The sequence below is a fragment of the Vidua chalybeata genome, chromosome 13, assembly GCF_026979565.1.
Source record: "Vidua chalybeata isolate OUT-0048 chromosome 13, bVidCha1 merged haplotype, whole genome shotgun sequence".
Lineage (NCBI taxonomy): Eukaryota > Metazoa > Chordata > Aves > Passeriformes > Viduidae > Vidua > Vidua chalybeata.
The window spans coordinates 11,658,326-11,680,132 of NC_071542.1; the positions used below are offsets into that span (position 1 = coordinate 11,658,326).

Sequence of the window (21,807 nt, forward strand, 5' to 3'; positions counted from 1 at the left end):
ACTTTGAAGCACTTTGCTTTAAGGCAGGGTGTATCAGTGAGTAGATGGATGCATCAGACTATTAAATTATTTTTTGTTGCTGTTGTCGGTTTTAAATCTTTTGCCTTAATGGGCTTAATAACTTTATGAAAGGGAGCTTTAACAAGCAAAGACTTTTCCTTGCATTTGAGCACTTGCTGTAAAGATTACCTTAAGGTAATAAAGATAACATGAGTAATTAAAAATGACAGTATTTGATCTCTATGAATTTGGAAGAAAAATGAAAGTCTAAATATGGTAGAGGAAGAGTTTGCTAATTTTAGCTGACTTAAAAGTGTTGTATTGGGGGACAAAAGGCATTCTGCATGAGTTTTTACTTATGTCAAATATAGTATTCTAATTACTGTTACTGAATTTATTTTAAAATAAATGGCATTACCAAATACTGATGTTTTAAAATACAATGTAGGCCATTAACTCAAGAAGAAATTGCTCATCGGCGCGAACTTGCCAAACGAAGGCACGCGGAAAAGTTGGCAGCAAGTCAAGGGAAAGAGGTGTCAGAAAAAACCCCAAGTGAAGAGTCACCTGAAGTAACTGGGAACACTGGTGATACAAAAGGTGTGTGGTACCTGAATACCTGATTTTCAAGGAAAATGTTAATAGTGTTGCAAAGGGGCACCTTACAAATCCATATTGTGAGCCATCCACATGCCAGTCCAAAGTGCAATACATGGAGCTGAACCAAGAGAGAGGAGGGATTTGTGAGAAAGCTGACAGGTCATAAATGGTGAAATAGTGCCATAGATTGGTGTTCCTTAGCCTGAGAATGTGCTTTGAGTCATTGAAGGGAGATGATGCTTCAAGGAGATGCTCTGCTAAAAACTGAGTCACTTTCAACACCAAACAGCCAAAATTGGTACAAAAGCAGGATGTGAACAACCAGACTGGATTATGGGTAGCAGTTGTGGGGGGTTGGTCTGTTCTCCCACGTAACAAATGGTAGGACAAGAGGAAATGTCCTCAGGTTGCACCAGAGAAGGTTTAGAGGAAAATTTTCTTTACCAGAAGTATAAAGCATTAGAAGGGGCTGCCCAGGTCATTGAGTCACTATCCCTGGGGGTATTTAAAACATGTTACACTAAAGAACATGGGTTTGTAGTGGATTTGGCAGTGCTGGGTTGGAGTTCAGGATCTTAAAGGTCTGTTTTAACTGGAACAGTTCTGTGATTTGTCACATATGACAATATAATATATATATTTTTTTTTCTCCAGATGATGGGGCAGAAAGTGTTTGTATGCTTAATGTATTTTTTTCTGACTGGTTAGGTGAAGAGCAACAGCTCCCTGCTCAAGAAGATAGTGTGACCTCAAAGGCAGTGAAACAGGAAGCAGACAACAAGGAGTATTTCATTGCTTTTGCCAGAGTGTTCAGTGGAGTGGTGAAAAGAGGGCAGAAAATCTTTGTTTTAGGACCAAAATATGATCCTGCTGAGTCTTTGCATAAGGTAAGAGCTGACTGTGAACTGTCACAGTAACTTGAGATTCTTTTGAAAAACTGATGACTTCTTACACCTGACTCACTCAAAGGAGAGAAAAAAAGTGCAAGTTAATAATTGCAAAAAGTATCAAAGTAATTTGGGTAATTGTGCCAATAGCTGATTGTGTCTGCAAACTCATTATAAACCGTAACACTGTACTTTAAGTACAGTGTTTTATTAGCTAACCATAAATCCAATATGTGTTTATTTCTTAAAAAAATAAAAAGAAAGAAAAAAGCAATTTTTTTAGGGAAGAAAAGGTCCACAATAGTATTGGAAAAAACTGGTGTTAAATGTTTTGAGATTCTGAACAAAGAAGTTAACTACTTTTGAATTTACTTCAAAACATTTGTTCTTTTAGTGATAATGAAAAGTGAGGTAGAAGTAGTACACACCTAAAATTTGCCAAAGAAAGCATTAATTTTTATCTTCTTGGTAACATTCACATGTTTGCCTCAAGCCTGGATTTTTGGGAGTGTACGTTAGTTTCTGACATTTGAGGTTTGAGATGAAAATGCTTTGGATTGTATTATTAAGCTTTGGAATGCAAGGAGGTTTTGTGGAAGAAGTTTTTATCAGAGCTAAGTGATGAATGTCCAAATGCTGCTTTTGTGCTCTGTGTAGCTGTCATCCCAGTGCTCTGCCACTGATGATCTGCCAGCAATCCCTCACATGACGTGCTGCACTTTGGAGAACCTCTACTTACTTATGGGAAGAGAGCTTGAAGATCTTGAGGAAGTGCCTGCAGGAAATGTTCTGGGTAAGAACTAGGATTTACTTTCCTAGAGCCTGAATCCTTATGTCATGTAAAATACACTGAAATTGGTTTAATGTGATTAATAAATAAGAAACCTTAAATCCATGAATATTTCTAAGCATGTTGTATGTGCAAAAAAGGAAGGCAATCTAATTAAATTGGGATTTCTGTACACTTTGAATAGGAGAAGAGTACAGATTACATTAGCCTGTTATCTTCAGGTTGGACGATTGCCAGCCAGGTAAGCATTGCTGCCAGGAATTGCCAAAGGCAGTAGTAAATTTTCATATTTCATAGATTGTAAGGATTATTTATAATATTTTCCCGACAGTGGAAATTCTTTAATGTGCCTTTACTAGTGATGTGGATGAGTGTAGTTTTATTTATGACTTTGTTTGAACCCTGGTGCTAAAAATTGTTTCTTTTATGGCTGTGGCAATTTTTTCACTTTCTCTATGGACAAAGTTATAAAAGTCAACCTAATAATTGAATTATGCTCTTTTGTGCCAGATTCTGAGCTGCTTTGCTCTAGAATGAGTACTGCCTAATTTTTTGAAATTTATGGTGTTTATATACAGTAAATGAAAAATAGGTGTATTCTGTAAGGATTGAAATATTTTCATTTAGGCAGCTAACCATGCTTTGTCTCTTTTATCATGGGTCTAGCATGCAGAACATAAGCAGCTGCTGAATTACTTTTATTTGGAAACTTAATATTTTTAAATTCTGAATTATACCTTACTGAAGCGTGATTCTATTTGACCATTTGCAGTATGAAAACAGTGAGTGAGTGTGTAACTGTGTGATTGTGAGAAAATATATTAAGTATATGGTCTGTTTACTTCAAAAAATGATCAAGAGTTTAGAAAAAAATAGGGAAACACAATCCAAAACACTTTGCAGTAAAGATAAAAGGATGTGGTCTTTGTGCATAGCAAATGGTAAATATTCTTAGAGCTGCCTCCAGCAGAGAAAAAATATATTTTGAGGGTTTGTTGTGTCTTTGGTGTTACGAGTTGGACCAAATTCTAAGAAAGGTTTTTGTAACCATCAGATTCTGCCAGAATTTGTTGGTAGTCTAGTGCTGAAGGCTGCTCTTCAGTGAGGTCTAACTTTTCCATAAAGAAAAGCAGTTTACTTGAGTAGTAGGAGTTCTAAATGGGCATATTTGGAAGAACTCATTAGAATTTTAAGGTCAGAATTCACAGTCAATCTTAGCCAGACTATGTTTGGTATTTCATCTTTTATCATTGCATCATTGTAAAGTGATCAAACAAAGCAAGTTTTCATTTTTACCTGAAGCATGTAGGCTCAAGTCTGTACGTTGGGTTTTTAAACCTAATGTAATTTTAAAGATTTTTTTTTAGACTAAAAATATTAAATGCCTTTCCTTTATTTCTCCCATTTCCCTGTAAGGCTGCACTGTTAATTTACATAAATTCAGTAAGCTGTTTAATGATTTGATGATGATCTATCACACTCAGAAGAATATGCAATGCATTTATATGAAAGCAATGTGTAAAAATGGTGATGCAAGACTTTTATTATTCCAGTTAGCAACAGTGATTTCTGTTTGTGAGGCCATTTGTCTTGCAGCTTTAGTGCACACAGCAGTGATTTCTCTCCAGCCATATAAGGAAATTGCTTGTGGATTATCCAGTAAATTAAGGGAGCTTTTCTGAAAGCTCTGTGGTTTCACTCTGTATAATTAAGTTATTGCTATAAGGAATACACAGTTAATCATGACTGCCTATTTCCACTTTAAGACTCATGTTATAGATTTTTTCAGATTTTTTCACCAGGGTTTGTGGGGTTTTGCTATTATTTATTTGTTGTTTCTTACAAGGGAGGATCTGCTTGGTCCTTTATGCTGGCTTATGGAAAGGTTTAGTGATCAAAGACAAAGCTTGATACAGAGGTCATTTTACTGAAGATGGGAAGATTTAATCCCTTATTCCTTCTGCTCAATTAAAAGGAGACTAATATTAATATTTCCTTAAAATACTACTCTCCTTTTAATTGATGAAAATCTGAGATTGCAAAACACCCCAAGGAGAAAGGGCAATGAAGCATAGTGTGTTTGAACAGCAAAGCTGTGACAAACAGAATTAAAGTTGGAAAGAGATATTATGTCCTTGTATAATATGTGTAGCCATTGTGGAAACTTTGGGAAGTTACTTTCTGGTATTATTTTGAGTTCCTGGAAGTTAGGAGAGACAAAATGTTTTGCATTGGTTAATTTGTGCTGCAAGTTTGCAGCTGGAATGTTTTGCTAAAAGTATTTGTCAAAAAGCTTTAAGCAGTATGTCATTTTCAAGTAATATGGCAAATACAAAATAAACCCACTTCCATAAAGCTGTTTCTAATTCAGAATTTTTCTTTGCAAACTTGTGACTATTGTGCATTTTTGTAGGCCCTGAGTAGAAGGTGAAATATGATTGAAAACAAAAATTTCTTGGGGACCAAGGGTAATAAAGTCTTTGTTATAAATCTTCTTTTAAAAATTGTCAGACTATTCTATGAAAATAATAAAATCCTTGTCTTAGACAAATAAACCCAGTTTGTAGAATCTGTAGTTTAGAAGGACTGTTGATTTCTCTGGCAAGTAAAAAGGTGTATGTGAGCAAAGTACCCTCTGGGAAGAGAGTACTCTCTTACTTTTCAGCTTTTTATTTGTCACCTTTTTCCCCACCAGCACCTCTGCGAGATGTCCTGTGCCAGCAGACAGGATATTTTACTTTTTAACTGGCACTGCAAGGGTGTGTTTTGTGCTCCTTTGAATGAACAGAGACCTTGCAGGAGGAGAATCTAGTTACTGAGGCAGCAGATAAGGTTATACTAGATTAGGCATGTGCCCTGGGCTTCCAAATGGCACTTGTATTGAGTTGGAACTGCTGAATGAAAAACATGAGAGTCATTGGAATGGGCCTTGGAGGTATCTTCAGGCTGAATTGGGAAAAATGTTGAACTGCTGGTCCAAAAATCCATTGTGTGCTTTGGTGCAGTGTTTCAGGAATGGCTTATTTTCCTGTCACATCGCATGCCTTTCCAAGGTGTGCAGCTGCTGAATTGGGACCTCCCTGTGGGCATCAGCTCTGAGAGTTCTGGCAGTGAGACCCTGCTCTTGCCAATGGCCCACCTGCATGTCCTGGTGGCAGTGCTGGCTGTCTCTGTGGCACTCTGTCCTGACTTCAGGGCCATATCAGCTTCACATGGGCTGAGGCCTTGTTATCTTAACAGAAAGTGCTCTGCTCTCTGGATTCTAACTAGGTATACCAGAACCCTGCTTAAATTCCAAATAGAGGAAATTCCAATGTCTTCTTGCAGACATTAAATGCAACAATTATGTGTGCCACCCAAATCCCTATATCAAAATCAATTGGGTTTTGATTCGAAGACATCTTGGGGGCACATTTTGTGCTCCCTTTTTAGAAATCTGCCTGAATACCCATTGGAAAGAAAGTCCAGTATCATAAACACGATATGTGCTCTTTTGATAATACTGTGCTTCTGGAACTTTTAGGAAAGAAATTATACTTAAATATTATTATTGTCATTAAATATTATATTCGAAAGACTGCTTGACTCATGTATGTTTTTAGAGACACTGGCACTGGCCTTTGTTTCCATAATATCATCTGTGCAAATAGCAAGCTAACTGTCCCATGCTCCTTAAAGGCTTGTCCTTCTTTCCTACAGCAAAAATATAACAGAGGAAGGAGCTTGATGTAGACAATCATCTGGCTATCCAGAGGTTTTGGCTTCTTCAGTTTAGTGAGTGTTACAGTAGCTTAGGTTCTTGCTGGGACACTTCCCTTGGGAATATCAATGGCACTGGAGGTTCCTGGTGCCATGCAGGCATCTCCAGAGGGGGTGTATTTGACAGGAGGTGAGCCCTGGCTGTAGCCTGAAATCCACTGCTCTCTAATTTGATTATCATAGCTGTTCTTGCTAGTGCTTGTTTTCTATTCTAAAAGGAAAATTAGGAATGGTCCAGTTAGAATACATTCATTAATTTAGTTTGAATGTTGTATGTAAGACCTTCTGTTTGCTAAGTAATGTTGGATATTGTTTAACAAGCTATAGTGACTGATAATGCAGGCACAAAAATAGAAGAATTTACACTACCATAAACAATTTTTCTTCTTTTTTTTTTTTTTTATAATTAAAGTTGTGGGGAAGCAGCACTTACTAGGTCTTTCCATGAAAGAAAAAAATGTTGCTTGTTTACCAGGAGGCAAAACAATAACTTAAATGAAACAGTGTTGAAAGCTCCACAAAGGAGATTATTATATGCAAGTTTTAAATAATTTCAATTATATTTCTATGTTAAGAATATTTAGTCTAAATTAAAACTGTCTCACACCAGTAAGTGTCTTGTACTATTAATAAGTCTGAATTATGGGCAATGCAAGAAGATGGGATGGTTGATTTGCTTGTTCCCATGCAAGACTCTTTCTCCCTTTATGTATATGAATGCATTTATTTATGTATTTATTTACTTTATTTATTTGCTTGAACCAGCCAAAGAAAAATAACAATTACAGGAAAAGCATCACTTGGCAACAATTGTTGTGAAATTCTTGTGGTTGAAAACTATAAAAAGAACTGAGTGATCCCCAAAGTGACAAAGGAATAATCATGAGGCAGTATGTGAGAAAAAAGTAATTTGGGCTCATAAGTAAAGATTTAACAAGTGCATGCCCTCCAGATGTACAGAATAATAGCTTCTTTTTTTCTCCCTCCCTTATTTAATTTTTTTCTTGTTTCTGTCCTATAATTGAAAACAAAATACCTTTTTTGTTCTCTGCAAAAAAAGGGTTGTTGGAGGTAGTGTAAAGAAGTATTTAAAAAAAAGGGAAAAGAGGCAGTGTTTTTTTTGTGATCATATTATGCACAGATGAAGGGCTTAGGATTCCCATGCTGGATATTGATTACCATTTCTAAGAAATGTAAACAAGTGCTGATGTAAAAAAAACCACATCTATTTGAAAACACTGGTTTAGATACCTGTGTAAGTGAATAATCATGTGTGATTTTTTTTAAATTGGCTCAGTCTCATGTTTTTTCCTGAATGAATAACCAAAGGATCATTCAGTGATATATTTTTGTTAATTGGAGTTCAGTTCATCTCAAGGTATGTTGTTCATAATGACATGCACCTGAAATTATTGATCTGTGTGCTGCTTTTTATCCACAAGTACCAGAGCAATGGACTTGTGTTTGCTAGTGTACAAAACCTAGATTTTCTTAGAGCTGCCTATATGACTATTGAAGTGCTTTTTGTCTTGTTGAAGCAGAGCTTTTCCCTTGCCACTAGATTTGTAGTGCTTTAGTGTAGGGCTCATAGGAGGTTAGATGATTTTCTGAATGTTTTCAAATGCGTGCAAATGTTTTCAATAGCTATGTGGATATCAAGAGTTCTACCAAATTAGGAGCATTTAGGTTTTTAACTTACCAAATGACATTGTTAAAAGCAGCAATCTGGAAGTCCCTCCTGTTGCCAGCTCACTTTCAGACTTCCTACATGACACACTCTTGTGTACCTTGGTGTTTCCATTTTTAAAATGCCAGTTTTCCCATACAGTATTCTTTCATGTTTTAATTATTTATCAAGCACTTATAGGATTCTTGACATGGGAACAATGTGGTGCAGGAAATGTGGGTGATGATGGATTAATTTCTCCAGATTTTTTGGTGCCTTTCTGAAGATAGGTGCCATAGAACTGCAGTAGCATGAAGAGCTGGTGTGAAGGAGTAGAGATAACCTCATTACAAGGTGTCTAACAAGCATTTTATTCCTTTAGGACTTCACTGAACAATTTAGGAGCTTTTAATAAGCAGCCTCTGTTAAGAGCAAAGAGCAGCTGCAAGCAGCAATGCCATTTTAAAGGCCCAGAATGGCTTTCTAGGCCTGATGCCAGCTAGCAGGCATTGCCACCTTCTGTGAGAGCACTAGGAACAGGCCTGCTGTTCACCAGCCTTGTATTTCTGTGCAAACATTTGGTGGGCTAATTTCACTCTCTGAATCAGTAATGTGATTATTAAAAAAAAAAAATTAAATAAATAAAATCGTCAGCTTGAAGTGATTCCAGCTGCAGGGGCTGTCTCAGCCCAGCCTGCTGTGGTGGTGAACACAGGAGGGCAGTCTTCCTCCAGAATATTACTGAACTTAGCCCAAAATACTGAATGAAACAAAGAAAACTCAAACCTTTGTCTTCCGTTTTGGAATACTTACAATTTTTATCTCTAACTGCCATCTTATAATGTCTATAAAATAGCCTTTTAAGGCTAAAAATAGCCTTTTAATACTTGTTTTTAGTAATCCAGCGCTGTTGAGGAAAAGGTATATAATTGAATGGATTTTGTTGTTGAATGATGTTTGATTTCCATGGGCTCTTGCGTTTACCTGACACCATAGTATTTATATTATTTTCCTACCCAGTTAGTGTTTTATTAATAGTTAAACTGTTGAAAAAATTGAATGTGTTCAAGTTGTTTCTTTGAGCTAAAGACATAATAGTTAATCTGTTGCTTGGCCTCTTTCAGAGCTGGAAACTGAAACCATTTTCTTTAACTCTATTTTTGCTGTACTGGATTTAGTCCCTTTGCAGTTCCTGCTCTTTGCTGTGTGTGCTTCTAATAAGTGAGGCAGAGAAATTTGTATTGCTTAGAGGGCAATGTAACATGACATAGTGCACAGCTAATGAACTAGCACCAAATGAAATCAGAAGTGTATTTTGCTGATCATCTGCTGAGATTCCTGTGCCCTGTTTGCTTTACCATTTCATGTGGCTTGTTTGGGGGCTTTGACTTCACAAACTTTATTGCAAAAGAAATAAGTGATTCATTACCATGTTTTCAAATCAATATCAAGATATCACTTGAGAGGAAAAAAATATGCCATGTCTTAGGTCAGAGTTATAGCACTGACATGTGTCTTTATTAACTCAGCTAAATTTTTTTTGGAAGCATACTTTGAATGGTTAATAGTTTCCTTATAAAGCCCATTTTGTTTAGTGGTCTTTTGGTGGGTCTTTTTGATTGGGTTTTGGTTTTTTTTTTTTTTTTTTGAGAATTTAAATTGCTTTTTGAGTATCTGTATTTCTTCTGTTTTTCTAACTGAAGCTTCTTAAGACTATAAAAGGAAGTCATAGGTGTAGTAATCCTTTGTGAGGAAAAACACTTACAAATTCTCTAGTGCTTCTGGAATGTTCTCTGCTCTAATTTTTGGGAGTTAATTATGAGATCTTACAAATGTTTTTAATCTTGCCACTAATATACAAGGGGCTTATGAATCATATTTAAAAATTTGAACTGTATAAAACTATTTAAGCTAAAGTCATAATGCATTCATTTACCAAAGAATGCATGTAAATTTGCTCTTGACTACTGCTGGATTATAATGTCAAAAAATGCAAATGATTAAGTTTTTGAGGAAAGGGGAGAATGCCATGAAACATTCTGTGTCAGTTTTATAGCAACTTTTAATTTTTATAATCTGTAAAAACTGAGCTTTTGTGTGAGTGGAAATTAGATTTCTATATAATTTCCTGAATGCAAGGCAAGCACTCCTGATTCTTTGGGGTTTGTATGCAGACAGCTACTTGCTGCTGCTTGAGGTTTCTCAAATAATACCAGAAAGAAAACTGCCCAGACTTGTCGGTGTTGGTTGTTGCTGCCTGTGTGCCTGTGGGCAGCAGTGGGACTAACAAGAATCAAGACAATTTCATAGCACTGCTGCTTGAAGGAGCTGAGCACAGCAGCAGGCACATGCTCTGCAGCTCCTTAATATAAACATCTAGAAATAGAGTGGGCACAGGGTCTGAGGTGCAGGCAGTTGTCTATCACCCCGGGGTTTATTGCAAAAATAAATGATTCTTGGTCACGAGACTACAAATTTGTCCAATGCCTATTCTCACACTGCTGTTCATTGTTCACAATTCAGGGCCAGTGGTAGAGGGGCCTGTCTCCTCTTGTGTCAGAGTGCACAATTGACTTCTGTAGTCCCTGCCCCTGGGCAGGTGTTACCCAGCCTTTCAGTAGCTAACTGCGGCTTTAGGGCACAGGTACTGCCTGGCTTATCTCCAAAATCTCCAAATCTTCTCAGAGTGGTTGGATGGGTGTGATTTTGCAAGTCTCTTTAAAATGAAAAGACAGGGATTTCCCCCAGTATTTCACACCTTCCTGTCTTTAAGTCAGCATCAGTGTATTATTTTCAGTCTCTCCCTCTGTGAAAGTGCATGTAAAAATAAAGGGAGAACAGTTATCTGCAGAAATAGTCATATTTTATTATATGGCTAATGAATCTCTTTTCCAATACTGTATAAATAGAAGAAGTTAAAGTAGTTAATGTAATCTATGTAAAATGGTAAGAGAAATCTTAAGGTGAAGTTTTGGGATTATTTGCTGAGCTCACATCTCCAGTGTTGCATTTGAGATTTTTTTACAGCACACTGAGATACCTCAGTGATCATTTGGGGAAATGACCTCATGTTTTCATTTGAAGAGCCTGAATGCTATTGCCCCTCAGTCTGCTTATAAAAATTGCTTGGAGCATGCTTTTTTTCTTTGGTGTGTTGTATTTTTTTTAAGCCAGTATCCTCTTTAAAACTAGAATGTCAGCATTTTTTAGTAGGTGTCTGTAGTGTAGCTGTTTGCTCCCTCCTTTCCTCTGATGTGGTTCTAAGGGAAACCATCCAACTTGCCTTGATTGGTGGAAAATCTTTAAAGAGACTTTAGTATCCATTACTAAATGAGGATCTATAATAGGGGAACCACAGTGGCTTCAGTCTTGTACTCAAAGTTAATAGCATTCCATTTCTAAGAAAATCCTGCCTGTTAGTGCAGCTATGAAGTGGTGTATCAAGAGTGGGAAACATCAGTTTGGGACATCAGGGCATTAGAAGAAATGTCTGAGAGATTCAGCAAACAGGCCTCACTGAGGAGGTAGCGTTTGAGGCTCAGTTTTTAACAGAGGTGTACATTATCTGATTTAACAAGGCTCTGTATTTAGACTATATAATTGAAACTTGTTTCCCCCGATCAAAATGGCATTAGGATTTTCTTCCTTCTGAATTAAATATGCTAGAGAATTGCCTTTCCAGAAGTTGTTGCTGTAGAACTCAAACTTTCAGAAACCTGTTTTGAAGGAACATTTCCTTTATTTAATGTGAGCATGGTTTTCTAAAATTCAAACAGAGCATTCAGTGTCATTTCAGAAAGAGGTGTAAAATAATTGCTTTAAGCACAAATGGGTTTGAAAATACATGCCTTTCTGCATGTAAATTCATGTATAGTCATTCAGACATGAAAAGGACACCATAAATCAAATCTCTTTAGGAATGTGTCCAATTACCAATGCAGAAAAGTTCTATACTAAAAGGATTTGGGCCTTTGCAGTGTTATTTATGGAAAATGCATCTCTCTTGCTACTGTGATGGTGTACATGAATTGAATCCTGAAATCTTTGAAAAGATGTGTGTACTTTTAATCATCTGGCTATTCCTTTATCTGTTTTTGGCAGATAAGAGTTCAATTTCTATCAGATGAATTAAGTTGCAGCTCCATTGCACAGGTAGTCAATTCATATACTAAAAGGTAGTTGTGAAATGTAGACGTTTGTCAGTATCAAGTCATAGTACACTTGGGAGCAGGTAACTAAATGAATTTATAACTGGAATACTGCCTTGTAGGTGTCATTTAAGGTGGCCTTTTACTCAAATGTGCAGTTGCAAAGATACAGAAGGCTGTAAAAAATGACATTAAATCATAAAGATATCGACATGAATGATCATTGTTTTCTGTATTGTAGAGGTGTTTTCCATATGTGTGTGCACCTCTGTTGCTAACACAGCTTCTCTTGCCAGGCCTCAAATGCAGTCCTGCTTCTGTATTCTTTGCAGTCTCAAGCACTGTGTTTTTCCCAACACAACCTAAATAACTCAAATAATTGTATTAAAGATAGAAAATATTCTCATTCCTGGTGTTTATCTCTGCTGAAATTTACCATGTGTAACACTTTGGGCAGGGGAGGAGAAACTTGAATCTAGAAGTTAGTTTAGTTGTCTCAAAATGTTATCCTCTCTGTGCCCTCAAGTGATGGATAAATAAACATGTTTTTTTTAGGCAGCGTAGGCTTTGTTAGTTACATCTAGTTTGTCACTACTTTTGCATAGTTCTTCACTTCTGAGTATTTTCTTTTAAGTCTTCCATTTTTCACCTTTAAGACACCAGGAAGTTGCTCTCTGTATGTGTTTTTAGCAATAAAAGATTTACAATTCTCTTGAATATCTAATCTTCTCTGTTTCTGTATAAAATCTTTTCTGAGGTTCTGCAAATTTGAAACTTCTTTATGTGGATTTGATTGAATAAGGCTTTTTCCCATCTTTAAAGAAGTATTCTGTGAACAAAATAGTTTTAAAGAACAAATTTAGTGGTCTGTTTTTCACTGAGTTTCAGTTTCTTGAAACACATGTACAACCGTCTGATAAGGATTATATTTTAATTTGTATATTAAATATCTCAATATTCAGGGCATCTGAGTTATGATGATTCCTTGACAAATTAGGGTAATTAGAGAATTGTCATGTAATTTTCCGTGTTTCTTTACAAGAACTGGCTATAGGAACCAGTTACCTTGTTTTATTCTTATACTGTTTTCTTACTTCTATTTAATGTGAAGCCAGAGGGCAGTGTTTTTCATACTATACAAAAAGTGCTGCTATTTCCACTTTGGATGAAGGTCTCTCATGGATTCACAGTACTGTCAGTGTAGTGAAAACTTTGGATTGTGGTTTTTAATATACATTTCTTCATGCAGAAAATCTACAAATGTTTTGACTCTAAATTAAATTAATCTCACCAAGTAGTCTGAGAGCCAAAAGTCTGCAATCAGCATGGCTCCTATTTATTAGCTCAGCTTGGAAATGTACAGGTTTCAGAGGCAGTGTAGTGTTAAGTAGAGCCACTGCCATGAAAACGTCTTGTTCAGCTTCTTTTTTTTGACACTTTCTTTGTCCTAAGAAAAGCTACTGTTTTATAGAAAAGGAGCTCCTCTCTGAATGTTTCTTTAACTTTCATGGCTACACTAATTGGCTTCTGCTCAGGTTAATAGCCGGACTGTAGAAATTAGGCTGGACCTCCCTCAGCTGTTTTTGGAGTGTTAACGTGGCTCTGAAGTTGACCCTTTTCCCCCTAAGCTCCCAGCCCAAATCTTCCTGTTAACCTCTTCTGTTCCACCTTTCTCTCTGTATTTCTGTTTTTCTACCTCTACTTTTAATTTGTATTACCTTAGTTATCCCATGTCAATAACGTAAGACTGTATGAGAATATTTTAGTTAACCACAGCCTAAGCAAACGAAAAAGCTCTTCTTTTAACTGGCATTGGTTATGCAAAACCACTAATCTGTGAGGGCAATTTACTTGAATGTGTTCGAAATTCCTGCTGGAGCACTTCCTAATGTGAAGTGTAAGGGGGAGAGGAGCAGGATTCCTGCTTTCACACCTGGTGTGGAGAAGTGTTCCTCTTACTGTGTAGTAGCCCTGGTGCCTGTAATGCACAGCATCCTTACAATAAATAAATACCATCTGTGGCTGTGAAATGCCTCTACTTCTACACTCGGACTAGCCACAGAAGCCTTCATTTATTCCTTTGGATGTGTCTGCTTTGCTTCCATTGTCTGTTGTTACCAGAGCTTCTTCGAGGAGTTCAGAAAAAGCAGTGAGGGGTTGCACTGAGGGCACGGGAGTCGGAGTGGGGAAGACCAGTTTGGAGTCATTTTTGCACATAACACCCCTGAAGGGACCTGATTCACAGAGAATCACAATAGCAAGGTTAAAAAGTCAAGAGACTGTTAACAAAGGCTGTGTTTCAGTGACTTATTTTCTAAATATTATCCCAGATTGTGATGTTGTTTCGTGTCCCAGCTGAAATTGCAGAAGTGTTGTGAGGGTTGTTTGGCCTGTGTCAGGCTGTGACTCATGGAGCTGGCTTTGTCTGGGCTCTGAACTGTGGGGGGGACTTAAGGCAGAGCTATATTTAGGATTATCAACTGATGTCAAACCATGGAGCACTGCTAAACAGCACTGTTAAAGGGGCAGCACTGGATAGTTTAGGCTCAAAGTTTAGATTGTTTTGTAGTGCTTTCTGATTTAGTAAATAATTGAGAAAGCTGATATTTACTAGAAGTATTCTGCAAACCAAGCAATGTAAGTTTCAATTCCATTTATATTTAGCTAGTAAAAACGATTGTAATTTCATGGTCAAAGTGGTATGATTTGAAAAGAGCAAGCCTAGATAGTACACTAGGTTTACATGTTTCAGAATCTGAATGAGTACATCTCAGTATCTGAATGATACATTATGTATAAAGAATTATTAAATTCCAGTCATAGACAAGAAATAATATTTGAAGGGCTGTTAACATTGAGTTTATGACTTAAGATGCAAAACACCGGCTCACCTTACTTGATTGTATTTTAAATTTTGTCATTAATGCCTGGAACCTTTTTGCATCTAGTTAAGACTAAAAGAAGTAGGGTTCTTTTCTAAACTTTCTTGATCCTTACTACCTAATTCCCTCCAGTGAGATCTGTTATGTATAGGGGCAAAATTCAAGAGTGATTTTTAAAAATTATTAGTTCCATTTTCCAAGGCTGCTCCTCTGTCGTGACTGTCATGGACTGTAGCTAATGTTTTTTCTGGGGTTTTACATTGGTAACCTTCCTTTTAGATGCATGTTTTGGTAGATAATTCACCTAATTTGGTGGAGAGTATTTCACATTGGAGTCTTTGCTTCTGGTCTGTGTCTGTGTGAAAACAGTGAGATTGCAGTAGGAAAACTGCAGTGAGTATAAGGACCCCAGCTGTGATGTGAATCAAATATGTTGTGACAGAATAGAGGTCATTTCTGCCATCCTGATAAATTTGAAGTCAGGAAGTTTTCTAAGACTCTAGATGTTGGTTTAAGTGCACTATTACTGACTTGAATGTAGCCAGACCTGTGCTGAGATAGTGTACTGATGGGAAAATAGAAAAACTCCACTCTGGGTGTGTAATTTTAGCAGTTGTTTAAGTTAATGTATGGGACATAAGTCAGTTTATCTGTTACTGACATTTTAAACTTCAGTGAAATGCCAGTTTTGATACAAGACTGTTTCAGTGCCTAACTGCATTTCTGAAACATAATACTGAGCAACTAATTCTTGTCCAAAGGCTTGATGTTTTCCAAGTGTCATATGTTAAGATTTGTACAGTATTGAAGTATTGGGTCACCAACTGGTGTGAGCTGCATGGCTGTGAACTTGTTACTGTAAATGAAAATGCAACCTGCTGGTAGTTTTTGTTCCTTCAGTTACTGCACTTACATAAAGACATTCATGCCCATTCCCCACTCTTTAGCCTGCTGGAGCTGATGAGGACCGGGCAGTTGAAAGCACACATGATTGAGAAGCTCTCAAAACAGGATGTAAAATGTCTGGAATCCTGATGGTTCTATTTTTTGGAGCTTTTGCACAAAAGAATAATTGTTTTGTGATGTTCAAAGAGAAAGTTCTCTGAGCAGTGTTACTAACAAAGCCTGGATTCCTGTGGACTGATGTCCTTAAAATCCTCAGCTCCCCTCTCTGCTGCAGTTGTGTCCCAGTTGGCCGCCGGGATGCGCGTGCTGGTCGCCAGGCAGCTGCTCCAGGCAGGATATATAATGGTCGTGTTTTGCCTGCCCTTTCTTCAGTGAGATCACCAATTTTGGTCTCCCTTCAGTACTTAGCCAATGATTTTACATAACTTGTGGAAACTTAATTACACCTGAACCCTCTGCTCTCTCTCGCTGGTGAACTTAGTGGAAGTTGACAACATGTTTAAAAGTTGTTGAGGGGAGCCTGTGTGATTACAGGAGTTGCGTTTACTTTGGAAATGGGACTAAAAACATGCTCCATTTTTAACAGATTCTTTTGTGTCCTCAGTGCCATCGGGAAGTATGACATACTGTGTTGAAAGCCTTGCCTCTCAACCAAAAAGAGTCATTTCACTGCTTAGGCATTTTTAGCAGAAATGCCTCTCATTTTTAGTAAAAAAGGTTTATCTATCTGGAACTCTTCCAAAGTATTTAAAGCTGATACAGAGCAGAGGCAAATGGCCACGTTTCTTCTGTTCAGAAAAGCAGCTGACTTTTTTTTTTTTTTGTGTGTTTTAAGATTTTGCTTTGTCTTGAAGCAGCAACCGAGCCACTGCTGTTGCTTGTGGGTGATACCAGATACCTCATCTGTGGGCTTTGCTGCTTAGGCAGCACAATGACAGCCAGCCCGGCCTCCTTTGGGAGGGCACAGAGGTGGGGCATGGACACAAATGAACCTTTTTCACAACCTGGAGGTGTTAACTGCTCCCTCTACGTAGATGGGAAAGAGGGAAAAGGTCTCTCAGCTAGTTTTTGGAGATGCTGGTGGTTTAACCTGGTGTTGTGGTTGGTGTCATCGTGCCATTGGGGTTTCACTAGGATTAATATGTTGAGTTGCCTGTTCTTGGACAAAATGTCAGAAGCACCCTCTTAACGGGTGGATAGTTGAGCGAGTGCAAATTGGGTGAGAGGGAAAGTTACTTTTTATTAGATTAGTTTTACTCTGTTTATTTAGTATCCTCAATTGTCTCACCCAGAGTCTGAGAAATGCTGGTGCTGGGGAGCCAGAAGTGGAGACAGGTTTGGTTTTTCAGGGGACAGCTGGCTGTAGGTCATCCCAGGAGTATTTGAGATGGTGTTCTCAGATTGCCTTTTGGAGTGGGGTCTCTTTTCCTTTTATCCTTGAATGCAAATGAATGTGACTGGTGATATTCCTGTAAGAAAGGGAATTAAAACACAGGGTTTCCCAGATGTGGAGGTGTTAAAGCTCCAAGCTCCCTCCCTGGAATCTTTTGTCACTGTGAGGTTCGTGCCTGTTTGTACCAAATGAAGACAGCAGTCTTGGGGATGTTCGCAATGCATATAGACTCGTGTGATGTAAATAAAATTAAATCTTATTAGTTGTTGTGTTGGGTTTTGGGTTTTTTAGCAACAAGGCATTAAAAATCAAGATCAGTTCTATTTAATATCTTCATTTTAAAATAGAGGAATGTTTTAAAGCTCAGTTTAATTATGTGGTCCTCTGCACTAGTCCTAAGAATTCTCATACCTTTGGAATGATCTATGTATTTCTTTCCCCTTTTTTTCTTGTTCTAGAGCTAATGGAAGTTAATATGTTGCAATATTTTAGGAAGTCAAAATTATGCAGACTGCAAATTACAGTAATAACTCTCGATGATACATTAACTGAAGTAATCAGAAATTAGGGCGAAAATTACAGCCTTCTTTCCTTTGGGGGAAAAGGGTTTGGAGGGATAAGGAGGATAAATAGCATTCCTAACTTTTAGGGTTTTTTTGCATTTTAAATATACGTGATTTTGGTATGCTTAGTTTACTCAGAGGCAGACTGGCAGTGCTACTTAAAGTGAATCTGACTTTTAAAATCCATTAGTTAAATAGAATTTTGTGGAAAAATAAGAATTCTTTTCAATCTGAGGTCAGTATTAATGGCTCTGTAACAGGTTTTCATGTGGCAGCAACTTTTTTCATTCCTTTTTTTTACCATTTGAGTGCATTTTCTGTTTATTTTTTAATTAGTTTAGCTATTAAACTGGAACCTGTGATAAATAACTCATTATCAATAACTTCCTAGGCTGCTGATATAACAAGTGTATTTAAGACATCCCTGTTCCCTCTAATGCCATCTGTTTTACTCATTATGTCAAATAGTCCAAATCTGAGACATTTGAAAGGTGCTTTATTTGGTTAGAATCCTTCTGATTAATTATTTCCCAAAATATTATTGCTTGTGTAACTATAAATGAGCTACTTAAAGGTTTCTTTTAGCTTGAAGTGAAATTTTATATTCTTCTTTATCCATCTTGAAAATTCCTATATTTAAAGTAAACATCAATTTCTGTATAATGCAGACTAAAGCAGTCCATTATTCATGGTGCTTTGGAAGACTCTAAGCCATATTTCCCAAGGCAGCAAAATCAGGCAGCATAAATCACTTATAGACAGATGTGTTGGGGGGTGGGGAGGTTGCCTTTAAAAGAGAGCATTAGGCATTGGGTCAGGTCTTGGAAAATTGAATTTTAATTAGTTACTTGCATGTCTTACAAGTTAACAGGGTAAACGGTCAATGGCTCAGGCATTTCCCCCAGGATATGGTACACATTTGGTAGTCAGTGTGCTGCTTCTGCCTGTGCTATCTGGAATATCCTCATAAATGCTTAGTCTGTATTTGCATTTATCTATTTATGTATTAAATGATGAAGGCCTTATGTTCTTTCTTTAAGTAATGAAATATAAATCACGTATATTGGGATTCTACAGTTAAACATAAATCAGCGCATGGATGGACGACATTTAATGAGCTCTTGAACTAACTGCCACTGTCCTTTGTAATTGACACTTCTAGTAGTAGATTTTAAATTCCCTGTGTACCTGGGATATGTAATGCAGGATTTATAGGAATATGTTCATGTAGCTTTTCCTAGGCAAACATGACAAAACTTCCAAGACTTCTACAGATCAAAATTAATTCTTTGCAAGATCAGTGCCTGAAGGCTTAATTAATTTTAACATCTTATAATTGATTCTGGGAAATAACAGATGATAGTTATATTTTACAATCTTCTTAAATCTGCTGTTTAAGAAAACCATGTATACATGAAGTCTGCCCATTTTCAGGAGACATTACTAGAACTGAATAAAGCCTAAAATGGCATTTGCTCTTTAGGTGGTTTGGATCTATGCTATAACTAGTCTGATTTATGAAGAAATCATTTGATGTTATTCATCTGTTAGCTGATGTTAGTTATTTTGCTCTGTTATGGGAAGCATTTGATCAAGAAATTAGAAAGAATTAAGTTTTCTATTGTGCTGAAACCCCTAACGAATTTTAGATCCTTGTTCATTTGTGTCTTGCCTCTAGTACTCTCATAAAAATAGTAAAATACTGTATGGGGGTTTATGTCTTCCCATTTTCTACTTAGAAATAAATATCGAACTTTGCTATATGTTCAGGCAGAAAGGCTTTGCCTCCATCTCCTGTCTTTTAATGTTAAACAGTTTTCATGCTCAGTGGGATAGAGCACAACTGATGCCAAGCTTCCCTTCTCAGCCTCAGGCTGCTGCCTCCCTCTGCTCTGCCTTCTGAACATCCATACCTTCCAATGTAGGTGAAATATTTTAAAATAATGTTGAAATAAATTGAGAAGTGATTGTTTTGATTAATACTTCTGATATCTGTTATCTTCGTGGTCCCATAACATGCAGTCCTCTTTTAATAGATTTCTGGAACTGAGTATGTGTGCACAGCTAATGTTTTGATGGTGGTCCTGCAAAATATTGTTCTAATGTAACTAGCCAGAGAAGTTGGTTTTTAAATAACTTTGTCTCCTTTTTAAAGTCCAAAATAACAATATCAAATGTGTCTTTGCTAGGTGGCTGCTAGATTTGTGTTTTTCTTCTGCTAGCTTGAGGGAAGAAATTTGGATCTTTTGGTATATGTTCCTTTTACAAACTTAGATATTCATATCAAGCCTAAGTCTAAAGTATTTTACCAAACACTTCAATGTTTTCTTGAGTTTTGTTCATGGATGAGAGTGTTGTTGTTGGGGGTTTTGGTGTTTTAAGTTTTTTTTGCTTAATAGTTTTCTCATTTTACCAGTAGGAACCAGCAGTGGATGGCCAACATGTGTGAGCAATGCAGGGAGGCCTCCAGAGCTACACCTGAAACATTTCTCATCTTCTCAGAAAGATACAGAGAGTCTTCAGAGAGTGCAGTTAAAGCTATGTTGACTAGAAGACTTTCTTTTTTCTTAGAGGATTGCTGGGCAATTTTTTTCCCTGCATAGGATGCTTCATAGGAATTCAGCTGATCTGTTTTCCAGTACAACATGCAATTTCATTTGTTTATTTATAAAAGCACATTTACTATTACTAAATAAAAACCCTCAACAACAAATCAGCCTTTCAAAAGACTTGTAGATTATCAAAGTAAATATGTTGAACAACTATTCCTAAATTCCATGTGTTTGGGACAGCAACCATTCTGAACTGGTGCTAAAGTTCTGGTAGTAATTTTTTTAAAAATTAAGTAAATTCAGATGTGTTGCTGTCGGGTCAAATTAAAATAATCTATTTAAAGTAATTATAAATCTAAAATTTGGTTTGTGTTTCAGAAACCCTTGCAGAGTTTTCTATGGCACTAAATGCTTCCCACATGCAGTAATGGAAGCATTAATTTGACATACAAGCTGTAACTGAAGTGACTTCCAGTGCCTGTGTGGTCACATTGCACAGAGACCTGTCCACATATTTACTGTTGTTCAGGATTGCTGCTTTCAAGCGATGTCAAGTTGAGCTGGTGTATGGAAAGGAATTTTAATGTGTGGGCTAAGGCAAAATACATTACATATATACTGCTGAGGACAGCTACTGACCATTTTATAAAACCACAAAAGGTGCTGTTCAGTGCCTCTATCAAGAATGCTTTACAGTTAAAAGGTTAAAGTAGTTTTAATTGGAATAAAGATTTTTTTTCCTTTTTTCTTTTTTTTTCCATGGAGCTACAAGTGCATTGATTTCATAATACATAAAGATGGATGGGGGCCTGTTACAGATCTAAGTATGAAATTCCTAGGTTTCTGTGCTAAAATGACACTTAAACATAAATGTTGGAAAATTGGAATAATTTTCTTCAGTCTAAGCTCCAAAACTTAGTATGGCATGATAAATGAAGTAATTGTGTACTGTAAGAAGAACATGATTATTTGAAATACTTTCTTCTTCTGTAGTTGTTGGTCTCATTAAGCAGCTTAAGGAAATCAATATTTCATCTTGACTACGACAGTTTGTAAATCCAGAAGTCAGATTTGGAATGTTAACAGATTTTGGTTTAATTCTGTTTACTTTAAAGTAAATTTGTATTTTAGCAAGCAAATTTCTGACTCAGCTTTGATGTCAGCTTTGTCACACTGATTGCAGGTAGATCTCAAGCCATTCACTGTAACATTTTAAAGATGTTACTGTTTAATGTAAAGGATTTTTTTTTTTACAGTTTCCTTGAAATTGTTTGTAGTGTCATCTGAAGAAGTATAGGAATGTTCATAATTAGAATTGTCAGCTCAATCAACACTTAGGGAAATGTGTGTTATGGTGCAGTCTAAGGGCCTAATGAAATACATTTTTTTCCCCGAAGATACTCAGCAGAAGATAAATGAGGCTGGTTTACTCATTATGTGTGTTTGCAATCCTTCTAGAAACTATAATCTAATCTAGTAAGAGGATATTTTAGTGGAACTTGCTCTTAGACTGTATTCTTGCTCTCCTTGCAGCTCTGAAAGCAGACAGCTTTGTTCTTTGAACTGCTGTTTTTTTCCTGAAAGAACTCAGTGGGGTGCTCCAGCACTGTTTCATCTTCCACTTCCTGAAGATTCAGTAGTGAAGTACTGAGTTGTTTCTT

The 21,807-nt window shown here is 36.8% G+C and overlaps 1 protein-coding gene across 2 annotated transcripts in view; it reads left to right on the plus strand.

Annotated features, from left to right (window-relative positions):
- EFL1 (elongation factor like GTPase 1) overlaps positions 1-21,807 on the plus strand; it is a 64,784-nt gene that overhangs the window by 17,423 nt on the left and 25,554 nt on the right. For both annotated transcript variants that reach the window (XM_053955122.1, XM_053955121.1), the window contains 3 exons: positions 449-600; positions 1,309-1,487; positions 2,145-2,280. In XM_053955122.1, the coding sequence (XP_053811097.1) occupies positions 449-600; positions 1,309-1,487; positions 2,145-2,280 (467 nt within the window). The remainder of the gene's footprint in view (positions 1-448; positions 601-1,308; positions 1,488-2,144; positions 2,281-21,807) is intronic.